Source organism: Phyllopteryx taeniolatus, chromosome 18, assembly GCF_024500385.1.
Source record: "Phyllopteryx taeniolatus isolate TA_2022b chromosome 18, UOR_Ptae_1.2, whole genome shotgun sequence".
In the NCBI taxonomy this organism is placed as follows: Eukaryota; Metazoa; Chordata; class Actinopteri; order Syngnathiformes; family Syngnathidae; genus Phyllopteryx; species Phyllopteryx taeniolatus.
In genome coordinates, this window is record NC_084519.1 from 13,617,417 (window position 1) to 13,635,653 (window position 18,237).

The window sequence follows — 18,237 nt, forward strand, 5'->3', positions numbered from 1 at the left end:
CTGTGTCATTCCGACCACTGGTAAAAAAAATCTCCAAACCCCGCCCAGTACGTCACTTTCTAATATGCGCTGATGTCGAAAACGGCACTGAATTTTAAAAAAGCTACCTTAGTCGTTTACAATCTCATTTCACTTTACTGTGATGAAAAGTGACTTTGATATTTTTGATACTGTTTCATGTCAATTTTCGAAACAAAAATATCAAAGTCGCATCTTCAGTGACGTCACTTTCCCGGCGGTAACCAATCGCAGGACAGAAACATGTATAAACGCAGGTGTTGGCTTCGTTCCCGGCCTTTGATAGGTCAGAAAGCAACCAAACCCCACCCCCGACATAATTCAAACCACTTCTCCCCGCGTTAGCCAATCGTAAAGCCAGACACATTTACACAGACAGGTGTCTGCCTCGTTCCCGGCGTCTGATTGGCCAGAAAGGCGAACCCCGCCCGTCTCGCGAGTTGACTTCCTGTGACGCTAGCTGCTCCAAGGCAACCTCTTTGAAGCACGTGACGGGACACGCACAAGCTGTCAAACGCGCTCCCGGGAGGACGAATAGGTCACACACGCCTGTTGCATTAGCATAAATAAACACGAAATGATCATTTAGCATTCTAGCATTACAGAGAAGTCATTAGGCAGGGAAGCGAGCGAGAGAATAAACATCGCTTGAATTCGTTGATTATTCAGATCCACGCTGTTATTACTCGCGTGGGCGTCCAGGAAGTCAATTGACTGACTGTGGGGGAAAAAAAGAAAGAAAAAAAAAAAAGAGGCGAGTTTCGAGTGTTTTCTGGCAGAGCGGGCATCACTAACAAGCGGGCGACAAGGTGAGCAGCGGTGATGGACTTCGTGGCTGGCTGCATCGGCGGTAAGTGCGGATCGTCTCCACGCACGCTCACACACTTCTCAGCAAAAAGTGATGCAACTCTGCGTTCGCATTACCGCAACTGAGTGCATCCAGTGGAAGAGCGAGCGAGCGGGTGGGCGCACTTTGTGCAGCATTTTTGAATCCAATCATCATAACTGAGCTCACTGGAACACTGAAGGGCCTTGAATTGGAAAACAATAATCAGCCTTAATTGACTGATGCAGTCACATCCGAATTTTGACTGTCAGACTGTTATTAATTTCGGTGATTTTGGTTACTTTGGCGAATCGGGGTGTCCAACTCATTTTAATATACCAACTTGTCAAGCTATAGAAGTCATTTGAAATGCACATAAAGTAAGTGCAGTTTGCCACAAGTTGTGTTGTTGTGCATGTGCTGTGTTCTTGTTGTGCATGTGTTCCTAATGTTGTGGCTGGAAAAGAAATCATATTAAAATAGTTGAACTCCAGTGTAGGAAAAAAAAAAAAGAAAGTATTCCAAGGGGGGAAAAAAAAAACATGGTGGCCCGCAAGGTGAATGATTGTCATGTGTTCAAGGATATGCCCTCCTCGAGTGTCCTTCCTCTTGAGGTGAGAGTGAAACGATAACTTGAGCTCGTCAGCTAGCGAGCGGCGGGTATTGATAGCTGAGACACGACACGACGCAGATGATAGGATGGGGTCGGCGCACACCCCTACGCTGACCAATGGCAGGCTTTGTCTCCAGTACAGTGCTGGACCACGTGCTCGTCAACCTTTGCCCGCCTCGCTTTGCTGCTGCGGCCTTGTGACAAAAAAAAACAAAAACAATGTCGGTGGTGAAGTTCACATTGTTTAAGTTTTAACTCAGTGCTGCCTGATCTGAGCTGATCTTACTCTTTCACTGTCACGAACATGGAGACTATCGTATAAATACCGTTAATGAAGAAAGAAAAAGACTTTGACTCCAAATAAAAGACGTGTGCTTGCTGTTTTCTCACGCCCAATTGAGGTCGACTTCAAAAACTGACAAATAAGTCTTTGAGAATTAAACACTGTATATTGATTTAAATGTTCAACCAATTTTGACACTAGCTTGATGCTAACATTGAATGTGAAACACCATAGACTGGCTAATAGAAATTAGCATAGAAATTATGGTAACCATTGACCTTCGAGCAACTGTTACTTTAACACGCACGGCGCAGTAACGCATACCAACAGAGCATCGAACAATATTTACAGGCATTTATGAAAACCGATCCCGTAAAAATTCTGTGACATAGCGATTAACCCCGATCTAGCGAGAGTTCGCCATACATCAACACTCGGCAACATTTTCCCCTGCAACGTCCTCCGTCTCCTTGTTTGTCCTTTTCTGTCCCCTCTTGTGTCTGTGACTCACTCGTACTTGTCGAACGCACACATAGCTTGTGTTCCTTTCCTGGCGCTACGGGTCATGTGACCCGGCAGACGCTTATGTCGGATTAGCTTTCAGACGTTTGTTTACAACCGAGGGCCGGGAACCTGCGCCCCTGCCCCTTTTGAATCACAAGATGTCTTTAAAGCCTTTATCTCTTTGGAGTCACAAAGTTTGAAGTTACATCGTCGCATCTATAAGTGCACTTGTTATTTCAGTGCTTAACCGCAGTAGATTGCCGCTCATTGTTCGCACCCTGCTATAATGTATTTTCAAGGGATTGTTTTTGAATGGCTACATACAGCATACTTACTGTACTGCACTCGCATGTGGGAAATGATTTTCACCCGCTACAGGTTAGTCTGCGACGTATACCCCGCGATAAACGGCGTTCGCTTCGTTGGGATGCTTACCAGCGGTGGACTTTATTTGACCGACAGTTTTTGTGGCTTACCTTCTTGATGAATTTTGCTTGTCCAGTATTGCTGATCTGATATAATATATAACAAATGACAAGATCACATTGTTTTGAACACATTTTTAACCTGAAGCGTATTACAAATAAAATGTATTGAGTTATGAGTGCCTTCACGTCGATTTTTTCGAGACACGAGCCACCACGTGATGGAATTTTTTTTTTTTTTTTGTCTTGAGCTACAAGCAAACATTGAAGATACGAATGCGCTTCAGTCTCCCCACCGCTAGATGGCGCCAACACTCTCCGCGACATCTAGCCACCATCAGTTCACATTGGCTTCCTTGCAGCGGAAGGACAAAATCAGTTGGTGGCAGTAATGCGCCATTAAGCTGGTTTGCCAACTGTTAATAAAAACACAAGAAGAAAAAAATAGGACGGCGAATACTTTTTTTTTTTCTTCTGGGGGGATACAGCGTTCTTGTCTCTTGAGATGGTGTCCCTCCTTAAGTTAAAACGCTACTGTTTTTGTCCGACGCTCCATTACTTTGACGTGACGTTCGTCTTTTCACCACCGCATGCCCCTGAGTCTCCTTGAGAGGCGCCTCGGGAACGGAATGTAACGCCATGTTTATCTAGCGTGAAATTCTATTCCAGACTCAGGTGACTCGGGGCGTAACTAACCAGAAAGACGGCAGTAAAAGTATTTACTTTTGTTGCATGCAAGCCACATTCCTTATTTGGTCAACAAGATAACGCGTTTCACCTTGTGACAAATGCAAATGTTTTCAATGCCTTGCGGTTTGTCTTCAGGTGCTGCTGGAGTTTTAGTTGGTCACCCATTCGACACAGTGAAGGTAGGAAAATCTGTGTGCACATTTATTTACACACAAAAATTATTGGTACCCCTCTATAAACCCACAATGGTCAAAAAGTAATAAAAATAAAGATCAGATATTGCTTTTGAATTGTGGTTCAACCTAACGATTACAAAAACAAAGCAATGAATAAGGCCTGTCAAAAATGATGGAACCCTTAATTTAATATTTTGTTTAATATTGTTTAATATTTAAAAATTGTTATTCAACCTTTTGAGGCAATCACTGCAATCAAAAGATTTGTGTAACGCTCAATATCTGAATTTCATTGAGTAATTTTCAGTAAATAAATTATAATTTTTTTCTCAGTTTCAAGTTATTTGAGTGACTATTTTGGGTTTTTCTTTCATTAAGCGCTCCTGCCCTCCATAATGTGCCATGCGACCTCATTGCTTGAGGACGTGACAAGTGCGTCTAAAAGTGTTTGTGTGTTTTCCCTCCAGGTTAGACTGCAGGTCCAGAATGTGAATAAGCCGCTTTACCGCGGCACCTTTCACTGTTTCCAATCCATCATACGCCAGGAGTCGGTACGTATACAACCAGAAATAAGGATGGGCAACGTAAATGATATAGGGGGCCACCATTTTTCATCAGCATCGGACGGCGCGCATCCAGTGTACAGTAATATGGGTGCATATGGCCACAAAAAACAAAAAGTGCTTCAACATAACGGACAATCGGCTGCTAGTCCGTTAAATCGAGATTCTGCTGTATGTATAAATGATACGATAAATACTTGGTCGCTCGTTTGTGGAGAGTTCATCTATTGTGGGTGTGGTCTGGAACGTAACCGCTGCGCTAAACGAGGGCTTGCTGTACTCTTTATTTATTTATTTTTTCAGGAAAAATGTTGTTTTCAACAGTCCTTTTTTTTTTATGAAAAAAAGTTACATTTTTTTCGAGAGTAGACTTTTTTTTTTTTTTTTAATATTTACATTTTCTCGAGACTAGTCATTTTTTTGAAAAGCCTGGGTTTTTGGAGAATTTTTTTTCGAGTGTTGTAATTTTTTGCAGACATTTTTTTTCTCTCTCGAACAAAGTTTTTTTTTTATTGTATTTGTTTATTTATTTATTTATTTATTTTTTCTCCCCCGCAAAAATGAGTATTGAATCTTCCTAGAAAAAAGTCCTATTTAAATGTGTAACCCCGTGTTACTCTTTGCAGATGTTTGGTTTGTACAAAGGAATCGGCTCCCCCATGATGGGCCTCACCTTCATCAACGCCATCGTGTTCGGCGTGCAGGGCAACGCCATGCGCATGCTGGGCCGCGACACGCCCACCAACCAGTTCTTGGCGGGCGCGGCGGCGGGCGCCATCCAGTGCGTCATCTGCTGCCCGATGGAGCTGGCCAAGACGCGCATGCAGATGCAGGGCACGGGCGAGAAGAAGTCCTCCCGGAAGATGTACAAAAACTCGGTGGACTGCCTGGTGCGCATCTACCGCCGCGAGGGCGTGTGGGGCATCAACAGGGGCATGGTGACCACCTTCATCCGCGAGACGCCCGGTTTCGGCTTCTACTTCCTGGCGTACGACGTGCTGACGCGCCAGCTGGGCTGCGAGCCCGAAGACCGTTACATGATCCCCAAGCTGCTGTTCGCCGGCGGCATGGCGGGCATCGCCTCGTGGCTCTCCACCTACCCGGTGGATGTGATCAAGTCGCGGCTGCAGGCGGACGGCGTGGGCGGCGTCCGCCAGTACAGCGGCATCGCCGATTGCGTGCGACAGAGCGTGCGCAACGAGGGCTACATGGTCTTCACGCGGGGGCTGACCTCCACGCTGCTGCGCGCTTTCCCCGTCAACGCCGCCACCTTCGCCACCGTCACGTTGGTGCTCATGTACGCGCGCGGGCCCGAAGTGGGCGGCGTCGACTGCGAGGCGGCGCCCCAAACCCAGACCTCCGGCCTGTGAGTGCGCCGGCCCCTTTACCGGTACGGCACTTAACCACCTGGCGACTGAAAGTCCGAAGCGCTGGCTGCTTTTTGAACTTCCTTGTGGAAGGAATCCTTTTTACTTGGCAGTTGTGCAAACTGGATATGAGCTGGCTGCATCCAAGATTTTGACTGCAACGGCTTGTATCCACATGAGAAGAAATGTACTCTTTTACTCCACTCGTTTTGTGTCTATTTATACAGTATATACACTTTACTGTATACAGCAGTGATTTCCAACCTTTACGGAGCAACGGCACATATTTTGCAATTGGAAAATATCACGGCACACCGACAAACAAAAATGGCACAAAAAGTCGATACACAGTCATTACTGTATGTACTTCCTGCCATCAAATGGAAGAGCATTCATTTTTTTCTGTCTGTACATATTATACATTATTTCTTGTAAATGAAGAATTTTTTGAGCAGTTAAAATTCCCACGGCACACCTGAACATCGCTCGTGGGACACACTGGTTGGGAATCACTGGTATACACTACATGTTTGCGTGTGTGTCTGCGTGTATCTCTCTCTCTCTCTCTCTCTCTCTCTCTCTCTCTCTCTCTCATATATATAATCACTACTCACAAAAAGCCCAATACATTTCCTGGTTCACTTAGAATCAGGACAATGTTTCTCTGCATATACACATTATTTTTTTTTTTTATATATACATGTATATATGTATATATATACAAAAAAAAGAGAGAGAGAGAAACTCTCAGTGAGAAGTGAGAGATTTTAACTTGTAATAACTATATTTGTATATTTCTGTGTACTGGACAACTGTTTTCCTTTACGAAAGATTTTTAGGGCCACACTCAAAAGACAGTATATCATAGGGGGATGGGGAAGCTTACGATTGTGAGAAAAAAAGTTGAATCTTGTGAGAGTAATAATCTTACTTTTGAAAACAAAGTTTTTTATAAATATATATATATTTTAAAAGGCATATTTTGTCAAGAAAGTATTGGTTTTTTTTCAAATCTTGCGGTGTTTTTTGTAATCTTAGGAGAGTAAAATATTGGCAAAAATGTCTCAAGTCCCACCAGACTATTTGTAATGGGGTTTTTTTCGTCAGACTCCCAGTATTTTATATATTTTTTTCATTCAAAACAAAGTGATATTTATGTCAAGAAAGACAGGCTGGAATATTAAAACAAAGAAAAATTCAGTAGAAGTATAATTCTTCAAGTTTTATTTGATAATTAAGATGAATTTTCAAGAGAAAGTAAGTTGCATATTTTCTATTTTGTTTCCCCTCAAAAAATGCAACTTAATTTTCAAGACTACAACAAATTTTTCTCCACCAAAATACAACTTTATTACCATAATGTTGCGCTGTTTGTTTCCCTATTAAAAAAAAAGAAAAAAAAAAAAAAGAATACAACTTTATTCTCTCAAGATTACAAAAAAAAAAAAGAATCAACTTTATTATTGTAAATTTACAGAAACGATTGTGGTAGTATCGTATTTTTTTCTTCTTTTGACTGTGGCCCTAATACTGGTTGGTCTTCCTGCCTTACTGAGGACAAAGCACCGTGTTGTCTCACAACAACAACAACAACAACAAAAAGCTCGATGAGTGAGTGAAATTGCGGTCGCAGCTATTTGTGTTGACGCAATCACAATATCGAGTGTCATTTGATTGACATGAGGGAACAAAAGCGCTTTTGAAATGCACATCCATGCAGCGTCATTTTATGACTTTGCATGAAAACGTGAAAGGACCAAAGACTGTAACGGGGCTGCCGTGGGCACTTGAAAAGACGGATTCATAAGTATGTTATAACTGGAAAGGTTTTAACGTTTATTTGAGGGTGCTTGTGTGTGTTCAAGTGTTTTACTTAATCGGTCGATCTGATGAATGTACTGTATTTGCGCTCCGGCACTGGATGGTGCCGCACTATTCGATACTGTCGAGGTTTTAATTGGACCTATTTATGTTTTTGGAAAATGTCGAAATGAATCACGTTTTCTAGTCTGCTGCTTTTTCGATCCTGAATGCTGGATTTGTCGCTGCGAAAAAAGTCAAGCTATGCAAGCCGCTGAAAACATCAAATAAAACAAAGAAAACATTTTTTTAAATTTTATTTTATTATTATTTTTTTTATGTATGCTGCCCGAGAACGGTTAGAGCTTCCAGATGCACGAAGAGCTAACTTTTTTTTTTTCCACCCTCTGAATTGTTACTGTGACACTTGAAAATGTACAAAAGAGGTGTTAGGCCTGCACAGAAAAGGGGGGGGGGGGGAATCAAAATCTTATCTGAGATATTCATAGAAATTCAAGGAAGAAAGTTCCTAGTTTTCAAAAGAGATTAAAAAAACATTTTTCAAAGATTTTGTTTTTTGAAGATTTATTTAGAATTATTTTTTTTCCACTTTAAAGAAAAAAGGCTTTTATTTTTTTGAAATTCTTTTTTCAAGGAAAAATGTGTCATACAGGAATTTAAAATAAAATTCCCTGAGAAAAAGTCATTATTTTGAGAACAACAAAAAACTTTTGAAGTCATAATTTGTTTGGGAGGAAAAAACAATACCATTGTAATATTACAAGCAGTAAGTGTGTACCTGCTCATGGCTGTTTAATAATAGCTGGCCCACTCCTTAAAATTATGACTTTTTTTTGTTTTGTTCAAAAAGAATGAATAAAAAATACCTCGACTCTTGATAACTTTTTCACTTTCGGCGTAGCTCTTATTATTAAATATTTGCTAAGGCGGCTAAATGATACGATTCATATTTTTGTGGCTTTAGGGCACCAATCTGCCTTAACGCGTGACTCCTTACACAAGCCCAGTGAAAACATGGAGAGGACTTACTTTATAAAGTTAACATGATGGAAGCGCTTTGGAGATGACTGCTATTATACAAAGAAATATGCAGTTTAAATACATATTTTTCAGTTTCAGAATTTCTCTGTTTGTACATTTTATTGCCTCAGTTGGCTGTGAGGTTTTAACTTAAAACACTTAGACATGATATGATATATATACACTGTATATATATATATATATATATAATATGTATTTTGTTGTTGGAATAATCGTCTGCACAATGTGGTTAATAAATGTTTGACGATATGTTTGCGTTTTGTGTTTTAAAACTCCATGATTTTGTTTTATTATTATTTTAGTATTAGTACTAACTTAATATTTTTTCCACAATAGAATAAAGTCATAGTCATGTTATATTATGAGAAATAGTCTTTTTTTTTTTCTTCTTGGAAAAACGTTTTTCCATGAACTCATCATTTTGAGAATGAATTAATGTTTTTGTTTTTTTCCCCCTTTAGAAATTAACTGTGCTCCTCATATTGACCACAAGGGGGCGACTTCATCGCCTGCCACCAAGCTGCAATATTTCTGTCAATGGGCTGCAGTGGGTGAGGGCTGCTGACTACAACAGTTGCTGTGTGAAAAAAGAAAAGAACTCCTTGAGATGGCAAAAGTGGAAGCAGAAATTCTTGTATGGAAAAAGATTCTTGTAAAAGAAGAAGCACCGATTCAAAAGTAAACATTCAAAAGTACCGACTCTGAAATACAACTAAGAACAAAAGTCAAAAATTAAGTGTTGCTGTCAATTATGTACAATAGCAGTTTTAATAACTTGGCACAATGAAGATTTGTGTGTGTGTGTGTGTTTTTTTCAAACCAAGAGCTAGCTAGCGTTGGTTCAGGCTTTTTATGCTTTTAAAACAATGTGTTTCCACAGCTTTTGCAAACATTGTAACCCAAATGCGAAATCAGCTAATAGTAACAACTGAAAAACTAAAAAAAAATCACCTTACTTGTATGCATTTAAACAATTGCGTTCTATTAAGCAACGGATGGGGAATATCCTGCTTCTCCGAATCTGTTGCGTTTTTGTCCGTTAATGCTCCCTGGTTGACTTTTCCCCATGTTGCCGCTGTCTGTTTTTTTTGTTTTTTTTCCAATCTGCCAAGAGTAAAAAAAAAAAAAAAAAAAGAAAAAAGTAACAAACTTATTTGAAAGTACAAATATTTGGTAGGGAGTACAAGTAAAATTTGTCTTAAAATACATATGCAAGTGCATATCTATCAAAGCTTCTTAAAGAGGAAGTTTGCAGTTGTTTTTAAAGAAACCACCACGCCTGAGGAAGCACACCCTCATCAGAGACAGGTCTGTCAGACATTTGCTTCACACTCGTAGGCACAACCATAGCCATCCCCCTTTTGAGAAGTCACGTGGAGTGAGGCTAAACTTCCCTTTTAAGCAAGTATGCTGACTCGTGCCATCTTAAAAGTAGCGAAGGACTTTTGACTTTTCACTAACTTTGCTCGCTGCGGTCCGTTTCCGAGTGAGTGAGGATGTTGCGTGCGGCGGCAGGAAGTGCGGGAGAACGACTCTCGTCACCATTTTGACGGCGATGACACTCGAGCGTGCACTCAGGATGCTGAAGCGCTTTGCCATGCGGCTGCTGCTCGTGCTTCCTCTCGTCGTCGCGGGTGAGAAAAATCATCAGAAAAAAAAAATGGCATCTCCCGAGAATAAAATCTTATTTTTTAATAATATTCTTGAAAACAATTTTTTTTTATACAATAATATTATTCTAAATGACTTCATTCACACTAGACTAAGACATTTGTTTTTCCTCAACAACAAAAAAAACGTTTTATCTTGGAAAAATATTTTATTCTCATATTACTTTTTTTCTTCAAAATAATAGAAAAATTATCTTCTTGAAAAAAATAATGCCTTTTCAATGGAAAAAATAAAGTCATGTAATTGTTTTTATTAGTTAAGTATTATGTAATTAAGTATGATGTAAGACTATTGATAATATTTTTTCACTTCACAATCATGCGAGAAGAAAGTCATTTATAAGTTGACAAAAACATATTTTATTGGAAATAAAAGGTTGTCTCTCATCCAAAAAGTTGGAATCTAATTAGAATATTGTCTATTTTTAAAAAAAGTTGTAACAAGAATAAGCATATTAATATTTCTTTCTCAATTGTTTAAAAAAAAGGTTTTGTTGTATTTTTCTCTATTGAAATAATAGATTTTTAGTTCACGCATTTGAAGACAAGTTGAAATCTCACTCAGACGAAAATCATTGTTTCAAGATAAAAATGTATATTCTGTCAAGAAAAAGTTGCAATTTTACGAGAAAGAATTCATTTTTTGGTGAGAAATTTTTTTTTTAAATGTCAAAAGTACTATTTTTTCAAGGACAATATTTTTCGAGAAAAAAATGTTAATCTTCAAAGAATTAATCATTTTTTCTAAGATGAAACATCACATTTTGCCTAGAAAAAGTCACTAACCAGAATGAAGATGTTTTTAAATGTATTTTTTAAGTCATTGGGATCTATTTTGTTTTTTGCAAAATTATAAAGTTGTAACTTAAAAAAAAAAAAAAAAAAAAGCACAAGATTTTGAGGAAAAAAAGTCTGATATTTTGAGAAAAACGTAAAAAGTATTATTTTACTTTTTTTTTTTTTTTTTTTAGAGATGCTTTTTAAAAAGTTATTTATTCTGCCAAAAGTCTTACAATTAAGTGCAATTGAGCCCATTGCACACAATCCCTCTCTTGCAGGCATCAACGGTGACAGCGACACGCTCGGTGTGGAGTTGACGTTTTCATGCGCCAATTCGCTGTGCTATCACATTTGGAGATTTGCCGAGAGGAAAGTGAGCATTGACGTTGCAATAACGAGTAAAGCGGAGATGGTCGCGGGTGTCGACGACCAGGACGCAAAATGCACGGAGAAGCTCCGTCAGGCGGAAGAAAATGGACTTCATTACTGCAAAATAACAGATGATGCCTTCACACCTCAAAACAGTAAGGAACGCAAAACTGCCTGGACACTGGAGGCGCAACAAATAACCGCTATAATATTATAAGATAAGTTTTAGGAGAATAAAGTCGGAATTACATGTGACTAAATTAAACATTAAAAAAAAAAAACATTTGGACAAGAATTGAGATTATGTTATGCGTGTGGTGTTGGAATATGACTAACAAGTCTTTTTGTTTTGTCAATTGTGTCATTTAAAAAAATTAAATAAAATTGTATATTTAAAAAAAACAACACAAAAAGTACATTTTGAGCAATAAAATTCAAGAATTTTTGGGGAGGAAGGTATTTTTTAAGAATTAAACATTTTTCAAATTGTCTTTGTGGAAAAACGTATTTTTTAAGGCAGAAAAACTAATTTATAAAATTCATTAAAATAAGGTTGATAAGCTATGAGAATGAAAGTTGTAATCGCACGATATTAGAGAATATTACAAGAAACTAAATTATGTACTCGAACAAACTTGTAATATTACAAGAATAAAGTTGTAAAATTGCAAGGTGTAGATGAAGAACAGAATTTTACTATAGAAAACATGACAAGAATAAGTTTATAAAATTGTGAGAATAAAGCCACACGTTTTCAAAATAAAGTCGGAGTATTTAAAGAAATAACGTCATGTTTCAAGAAAGTCCTAATTGTACAAGAAAAAAGTCTTCAAATTGAGAAAAGAAAGTCTGAATTAAAAAAAAATAAAGAGATAAATTACAAAAAAGTTGTAGTTTAAAAAGAATAAGTCATAATTACACAGGACTTTGTTGTAATATTACAACAAAAAGTTGCAATATGACAAAAACTCATAGGGCTCTATTTTCGTGACTTGCAAAAATCCAGCACTGCGCTTGGTGTAACCTGGCGAGGAGGCGGGCTCGACCGGGTTTTGCTAATTTCGTGGAGCGGCATACCCCAGCGCATTTAAAATGGGACTTCGGCGCCGGCGTGGGCGTCACTGCGGCCGCTTTCCAAGTCGAAGTCCAAGTCAGCTTTATTGTCAATTCTACGCAGAGGCGCACAGTCTCGCGTGATGATGTCACTCGGCGATCCGTGCATGACTGGAGCATTGAACGTTAGCGGGTACCCTTATTAAATACCGAAAGAGATGGTGAAAAAGCGCTGGCGACTCGAATACGATGTCCGCGGACCTCATTGGTCTTCTCCTCCAACGATTGTTCTCAGTCTGGTCAGAATAAAGTCGTAGAATTTTTCAGAAAGAAAAAAGATCTAGTTTTATTGAAATCAAGTCAGAATTTACAAGAAATATTGTAATTGTACCACCACCGCATAATCTTAAAAGTTTGTGAGACTAAAATTATGAGAAAAAAAGTCACAATTTAAATACAATATGAACTGTACCTAAAAAGTTTTATTAAATTATTAAATATTTAAACAATATAATAACAATTAAATCAGAAGTCACAGTTTTACAAGCATGAAGTTGAAATAATACAAGAAAAAAACATATTTTAATTAAAGTCGGAATTACAGGAGACTAGACATAATACAAGAAAGAGTTGTGGTATGGTAAAAAAGTCCTTGTAATAAGCTTTTAATTTACATGAATAAAGTGCTAAAGTTGTAATTTTACAAAAACAACCCCAGATATTTACAAGAAAAAAGTTTGACGAAAACAAATTACAATTTCACAAAACAAAAGTGGTATTATTACGAGAAAAAGTTGTTATGTGACAAAATCGTAATGCTCTAAAAGTTATAATATTCTTAGAAAGTTTTAAATACATGAGAATAAAGTTGTAACATTTTTGGAGGGGAACAAAAAATCACAAACGTAAAACTTTCCCTCTGCAAAATCACAAGTAAAATTACAAGAAAAAAGTCACAATTTAAAGAAAATCAAGTGGTAATATGCCTCGCAATAAAATGAGCGCAACGGAATCGTCTTCTTCTGTGCTTTTTCTCAGATTTTCCAGAGCTGAAAGTGGCGCCGGGCGACGCCATGTCTTTCCAGTGCATCCTACTGTCGCCCTTGACGCGGGGCCATTGCTCCAAACCGCGCCAGCTGGAAGCCCTCTTGACGTGGGTGGACCGGGCCGGCCTGGAGGTCCGGGACAACTCCAGTCATCGCGTCCGGCGAAAATCCCCGTGTGACGTCACCTTGACCGTCACCTTGCAAGCTTCCGGGCGCGAGGCCTTCAGGTGCCGGGCTCGCGTGGGAGCAAACACGTGGACTTCAGTGGAGATGCGAGTCCAAGTACCAGGTGTGGACCAACTACCAAATGACCTATAATTATGTTCAAACTCAAAATAATAATGCTCTTTTGACTGTTTAGCTTTCAAAGGGAAGGGAAGAGGAGGCTTCAAATTAGAAGAAGTAGAACCTCATGGTATGGGATTAAGTCCACTCATTTTTTAAAATGACTGCTACAAAAGTACAACTCAGAAGTCACGTTCAAATTGTGTTTCCAGGCGACAGACGCTTCCAGGTCGGCGTGGTGGCGGCGGTGTTGGCGTGCGCCGCACTGACCGCCTTGGCCGCCATGTTTGTTGTGGTCAGGCGACGAAAGGCATCGAGTAAGTAGTAAACATTCTTTTAAGGACGCAAATTAGAAATAACTCTTAAGTACGATGCAATACAACTACAACCACATTAATATGTGGCCAGTGATGACACATGACACGGATATATTTCTCTAGTTTTGTATGACGTTATTCAAATGCGCATTTCAGACCGGCCCGAGGCCTCCTGTCCCATAGCCAATATCAACCATGTAAGTTTCAACACTTCAACACTTGTTGTGGGTCGAGATGGGAGCTCACCACCACCGTTTCCATCCCGCAGGTTCCGGATGATGTCGTTTACGCGGACGTCGTCCTCCCCGTTGCTGCGGAAACAGTATCTTTCTCTCAGGGCGAAGACACAGAATACGCCTGCATTCGATACCAGTAGTCACTCATATTTATTATTGAAGTTTTAATTTAACATTTTATGCATGTGTTGAAATGTGTATATGTCAACTGAGCTTAAGTATGTGTATCTTATGTATCTACTTAGTCTACCTCAATAACTACCACTTCCCTCTTTTTTTGTGACAAGAAGAGAGTAACATTTCCTGTTTATCGCCCCGGAGTGAACATTCTGTTCTTGTTTTTTTGTTTTGTTTAGTTTTTTTAAATTTAGATTTAAAATTTTAGATTTTCTTTGTTTTCTTATCAGGTAAAATTTTGATTTTCTTTTGTAAAAAAAAGGAAAATAAATGTAATGAACTCATGACTTTTTTTCCTGATACATTTATGACTGTATTCTCTTAAATATATAGACTTTTTTCCTCCTAAAATGAAGGCTTTTTGCTTGGAAGACTTTTTCTTGTCATTTTTTTAAAATAAAAAAAATATATAATTTATTCTTATTTTAGAATCAAAAGTTTGGGTTATTCCTTGCAAAATTATGACTTTTTCTGGAAAGAAATCGTCCTTGTAATGTTTTTTTCTTTAAAAAAAAATACCCTTTTTTTTTCTTGAAAAAAGACCACCTTATTCCTGTAAAAATCCCGTAATTCATTTTATGACCTTGTCATAACTATAATGATTTTAATATAAAAATATTTCCAGTGGAATTTGTAGTTTTTAAACAATCATTTTATAAACAAGTGGTAAATATATCTATATATATATATATATATATATATATATATACATGCATAATCGGATCTCACTGAGAAATTTGTGGTTCTAATAATGACCTGACTTGTTTAAAACAAAAAAACGAACGTATACTTTAAAGTTCCGCCAATGTCAAAAACTAGATTATAAACACATGATACTTTTTTTTGAAAACATTTATTTTAACTGGTTTTAATAGTCTTTTGTAGTGCATTGTACAGTCTATGTCTGTATTGGAGGTTGTTGCATCTATCCAGCCATCCATTTTCTGAACCGCTTCTCCTCACTAGGGTCGCGGGCGTGCTGGAGCCAATCCCAGCTATCATCGGGCAGGAGGCGGGGTACACCCTGAATGCCAGCCAATCGCAGGGCACATATAAACAAACAACCAATTGCAAACACATTCATGTCTACGGGCAATTTAGTCTTCAAATAATCTACCACGCATGTTTTTGGGATGTGGGAGGAAACTGGAGTGCCAACGCAGGCACGGGGAGAACATGCAAACTCCACACAGGCAAGGCCGGGGATTGAACCCGGGTCCTCAGAACTGTGAGCCAGACACTCTAGAGGTTGTTGCATAAAATATATTTTTTAAATATATACAGTCTGGAAAATATAATTCTTGTCTAAATGTTTTATTATTAACTTTAGCTTGAGTCTTCTTTTACAGGCACACACACACACACACACACACACACGCGCTCACACCTGCTCAGCCATACACGCATACACTGTAAGACACACTTCAACACAGACTCAGCAGGCGAGAGACTGCCGGAGCCGGTCCCAGCGTTGCCCTATTTGCATTTTAAATGCTTTTTAGTCAGGCCACTCCTGTGTTGCTCGCAGCACATCCCCACACCTAAGAGAAGTGTGTGTGTGTCTGTGTGTGTGTGTGTGTGTGTTTTTATTTAACCAGGTAAGGCAATTGAAAACTGTTTCTCATTTGCAATCTCGACCCGACCGCAGACCGCAGGACAAAACAAAAAGGCACGAATTGCTGGCGTCGGGCTGAATTGTCCAAATTCGAAGGTTTCCGCAAGTAGCGCTTTGGCGTTGAATAGTTTCTTAACACTCCCAGTTCAGGTTTACTGTCAAAATTAACATAAAACAAAAAATGACACGCGTATTTATGACAACCACATAGCTTTGCACTAGCAAAGTCCGTTTCGCTTCATGCTAGCAAACAATGCAAAATGCCATAGACTGGCGAACGCATGGCATCAGTGTCTTTTGAGCAACATATATTTTACAGTGGCGCAACACATGTAGACAGATAATACAACAATACTCACAGGCATATATTCTTTATCCTCCGCAAAGAAACAAATGGATGAGGGCATTTAACTATTCATGAGCTACGACAATCAACAATACTACTCAATGATAATGACTCGACATTACAAGTAATGCAGCAGGCATACGCGCAGCCCAAAACAAGTTTTGTTGACAATTTCGTGCCCTTGACGTGCAAAGCGGATCGAGCCGGTCGGAATCAGTCCGAGCTGTTGTTATCTCTTGCGGGCAAGCTTCACTCCCTCTCGCGCTGAGGGCCACGGCAACTGCGAGAAATACTTTCTACTCTGTACTCAAAAACATGTACAAACATATTGATAAATCACAGATTTGTGCGTCAAACGTGCGCACGCACAGTTAGTAAATGACATTTGTCTCTCCGTTTGAAGGGTTCAATTTGAGTGAAGGTTACGGGTTGCTTCAAGATACTGTCGTTCAAGTACACTCACCCGTTATTTATTTTTGAATACTTAGAATTTCAGTGGATTTTTATACTTTTGGACTTCTCTAATTTTGATCTAAATTATTTTCTTGGGCTTGTTTGGTTTTGTGAGGAAATGACATCAAAGATCTCTTTCAAAATCCATTGGCATTTTAATCTCTTACAATAGCTTTTAACCATTTATTGAGGTACAATTTTTACTTGTCCAATATATTTTATCTGAATCATTATATGAGTCCATTTTCCTTCATTTCAGCGCAGTATTATTGACGGAACTGTGCAAAATGTTACAGTGGCTTACAATAATATGAAATATACTTTTTAGGAATAAAACCTCTGCCTCGTTTTTGATGTGTATTTGAATGTTGGTTGTTATGGTGGCACTTGGAAAGTAACCTGGAACCAGTATAAAATTTCAATAAATAATTTTGATCAATTCCCCAAAAAATGGAGATTTCTGCTTTTGCGTTTGAACTCTTCATATAGTTTGGGTAAATTTGGGTACTGGGGAAGGAGCAAGAATTCAATTTTACGACTTGAGCTGAAAAGCCGGGGGCTTTTATACATAACCTTCCTTGGCAGAGGTCATGAAAAAGTGCCTGAAGGAACACAGTGACTCTTTCAAACCTCCGAATGATGCACTTCTTGTGTGTCCTTGTCTTGCGCAACAATTTCACCATTGTCATTTCAAAACCTTTAGCGAGCGGCGCGTAGAAAATGCACCGCCGCTTTCAACACAATTCTGCAGCCTTTCAGCCGTGGCAAATCTTACACGCGTTATTTGCACAACTTAAGCATCCTGCACCTTTGCATTGTGCGCGTGTGTGTGAGCTTACACAATCAGCTGATAAGGTCAAAGCCGTGAAGCTCATCCGAAGCAGGCGCCAGCGTGTCTGATGGGTCAGCGGGGGCCAAATGTTGCTGTCCCCTGCTGTGTGTCCGTGTGTGTGTGTGTGTGTGAGAGAGAGTGAGTTGGGGGGTTGTGTGTGGAACAAAAGACCCTTGATGACTGAAATCCTGCAAAAGACAGAAGAGAGAGAGAGAGAGCAAGAGAGAGAGAGAGAGGTGTTAAAAAAGTGGAGGACGAGCTCCACGCCCAGTCTGAACACTTTACGCTCCAATCCACAAACGGAACTCACACTCGACTGTGTGCACGCAGCAGAAAGCAGATCACTGCCAAAGGCCTGAACAAAGCTGATTTGGATAAGCACCGAATAAGTTCGGTTTTTGTTTGAGTTTTCTTAGTCAGTGATAGAAACTACTGTCTGCACTTTGCATGTGTCACATTGTTACATACAGATACTCACACTGCGGTGCGGTGGGAAAAATCTTTTGCAGGGTCCAGACAATTCCCACCCGAGGAAGTGGACCCTGCAGAGCAACATAAGAGAACGTGGAGCGAGCCCAGATACGGCGGCCCGTTTCAGGTCGTACGAAGCACTCGGTACGGCCTGAAGGTGAGAAGACGAATTGGCAATTGGTGGCACAAATCCCAGTGACAAATTACACCAAAATGGGACATTTTCAGAGCATTTAAAAGGCAAATAGGGCTTTCCAACT

General features: G+C 39.3%; 2 protein-coding genes and 1 long non-coding RNA gene across 9 annotated transcripts in view; 2 read left to right on the forward strand and 1 right to left on the reverse strand.

Moving 5' to 3' along the window:
- Positions 1-486: 486 nt before the first annotated feature.
- Positions 487-7,606, forward strand: LOC133467997 (mitochondrial basic amino acids transporter-like). 4 transcript variants are annotated; one of them, XM_061753307.1, is made up of 4 exons: positions 487-868; positions 3,495-3,538; positions 4,003-4,086; positions 4,725-7,606. In XM_061753307.1, the coding sequence occupies exons 1-4, from the start codon at positions 841-843 to the stop codon at positions 5,466-5,468; spliced, it is 900 nt and encodes a 299-aa protein (XP_061609291.1). In that variant the 5' UTR covers positions 487-840; the 3' UTR covers positions 5,469-7,606. The 4 variants fall into 4 exon arrangements, with proteins under 4 accessions (XP_061609291.1, XP_061609294.1, XP_061609293.1 ...); XM_061753310.1 differs by lacking the exon at positions 487-868 and adding an exon at positions 881-2,622; XM_061753309.1 differs by lacking the exon at positions 487-868 and adding an exon at positions 2,681-3,384.
- A 2,052-nt stretch (positions 7,607-9,658) lies between these two features.
- LOC133467995 (uncharacterized) lies at positions 9,659-14,545 on the forward strand. The gene is made up of 7 exons (XM_061753298.1): positions 9,659-9,961; positions 11,056-11,301; positions 13,238-13,534; positions 13,607-13,660; positions 13,743-13,847; positions 14,004-14,044; positions 14,116-14,545. The coding sequence occupies exons 1-7, from the start codon at positions 9,883-9,885 to the stop codon at positions 14,221-14,223; spliced, it is 930 nt and encodes a 309-aa protein (XP_061609282.1). The 5' UTR covers positions 9,659-9,882; the 3' UTR covers positions 14,224-14,545.
- LOC133468002 (uncharacterized) overlaps positions 13,528-18,237 on the reverse strand; it is a 104,230-nt gene continuing 99,520 nt past the window's right edge. For 3 of the 4 annotated variants that reach the window (XR_009785356.1, XR_009785357.1, XR_009785355.1), the window contains exons 3-5: positions 17,985-18,128; positions 17,514-17,694; positions 13,528-14,158 (exon numbers count right to left, since the gene is read on the reverse strand). This is a non-coding gene — a long non-coding RNA (uncharacterized LOC133468002). The remainder of the gene's footprint in view (positions 14,159-17,513; positions 17,695-17,984; positions 18,129-18,237) is intronic. The other variant, XR_009785354.1, reaches the window with a different exon arrangement.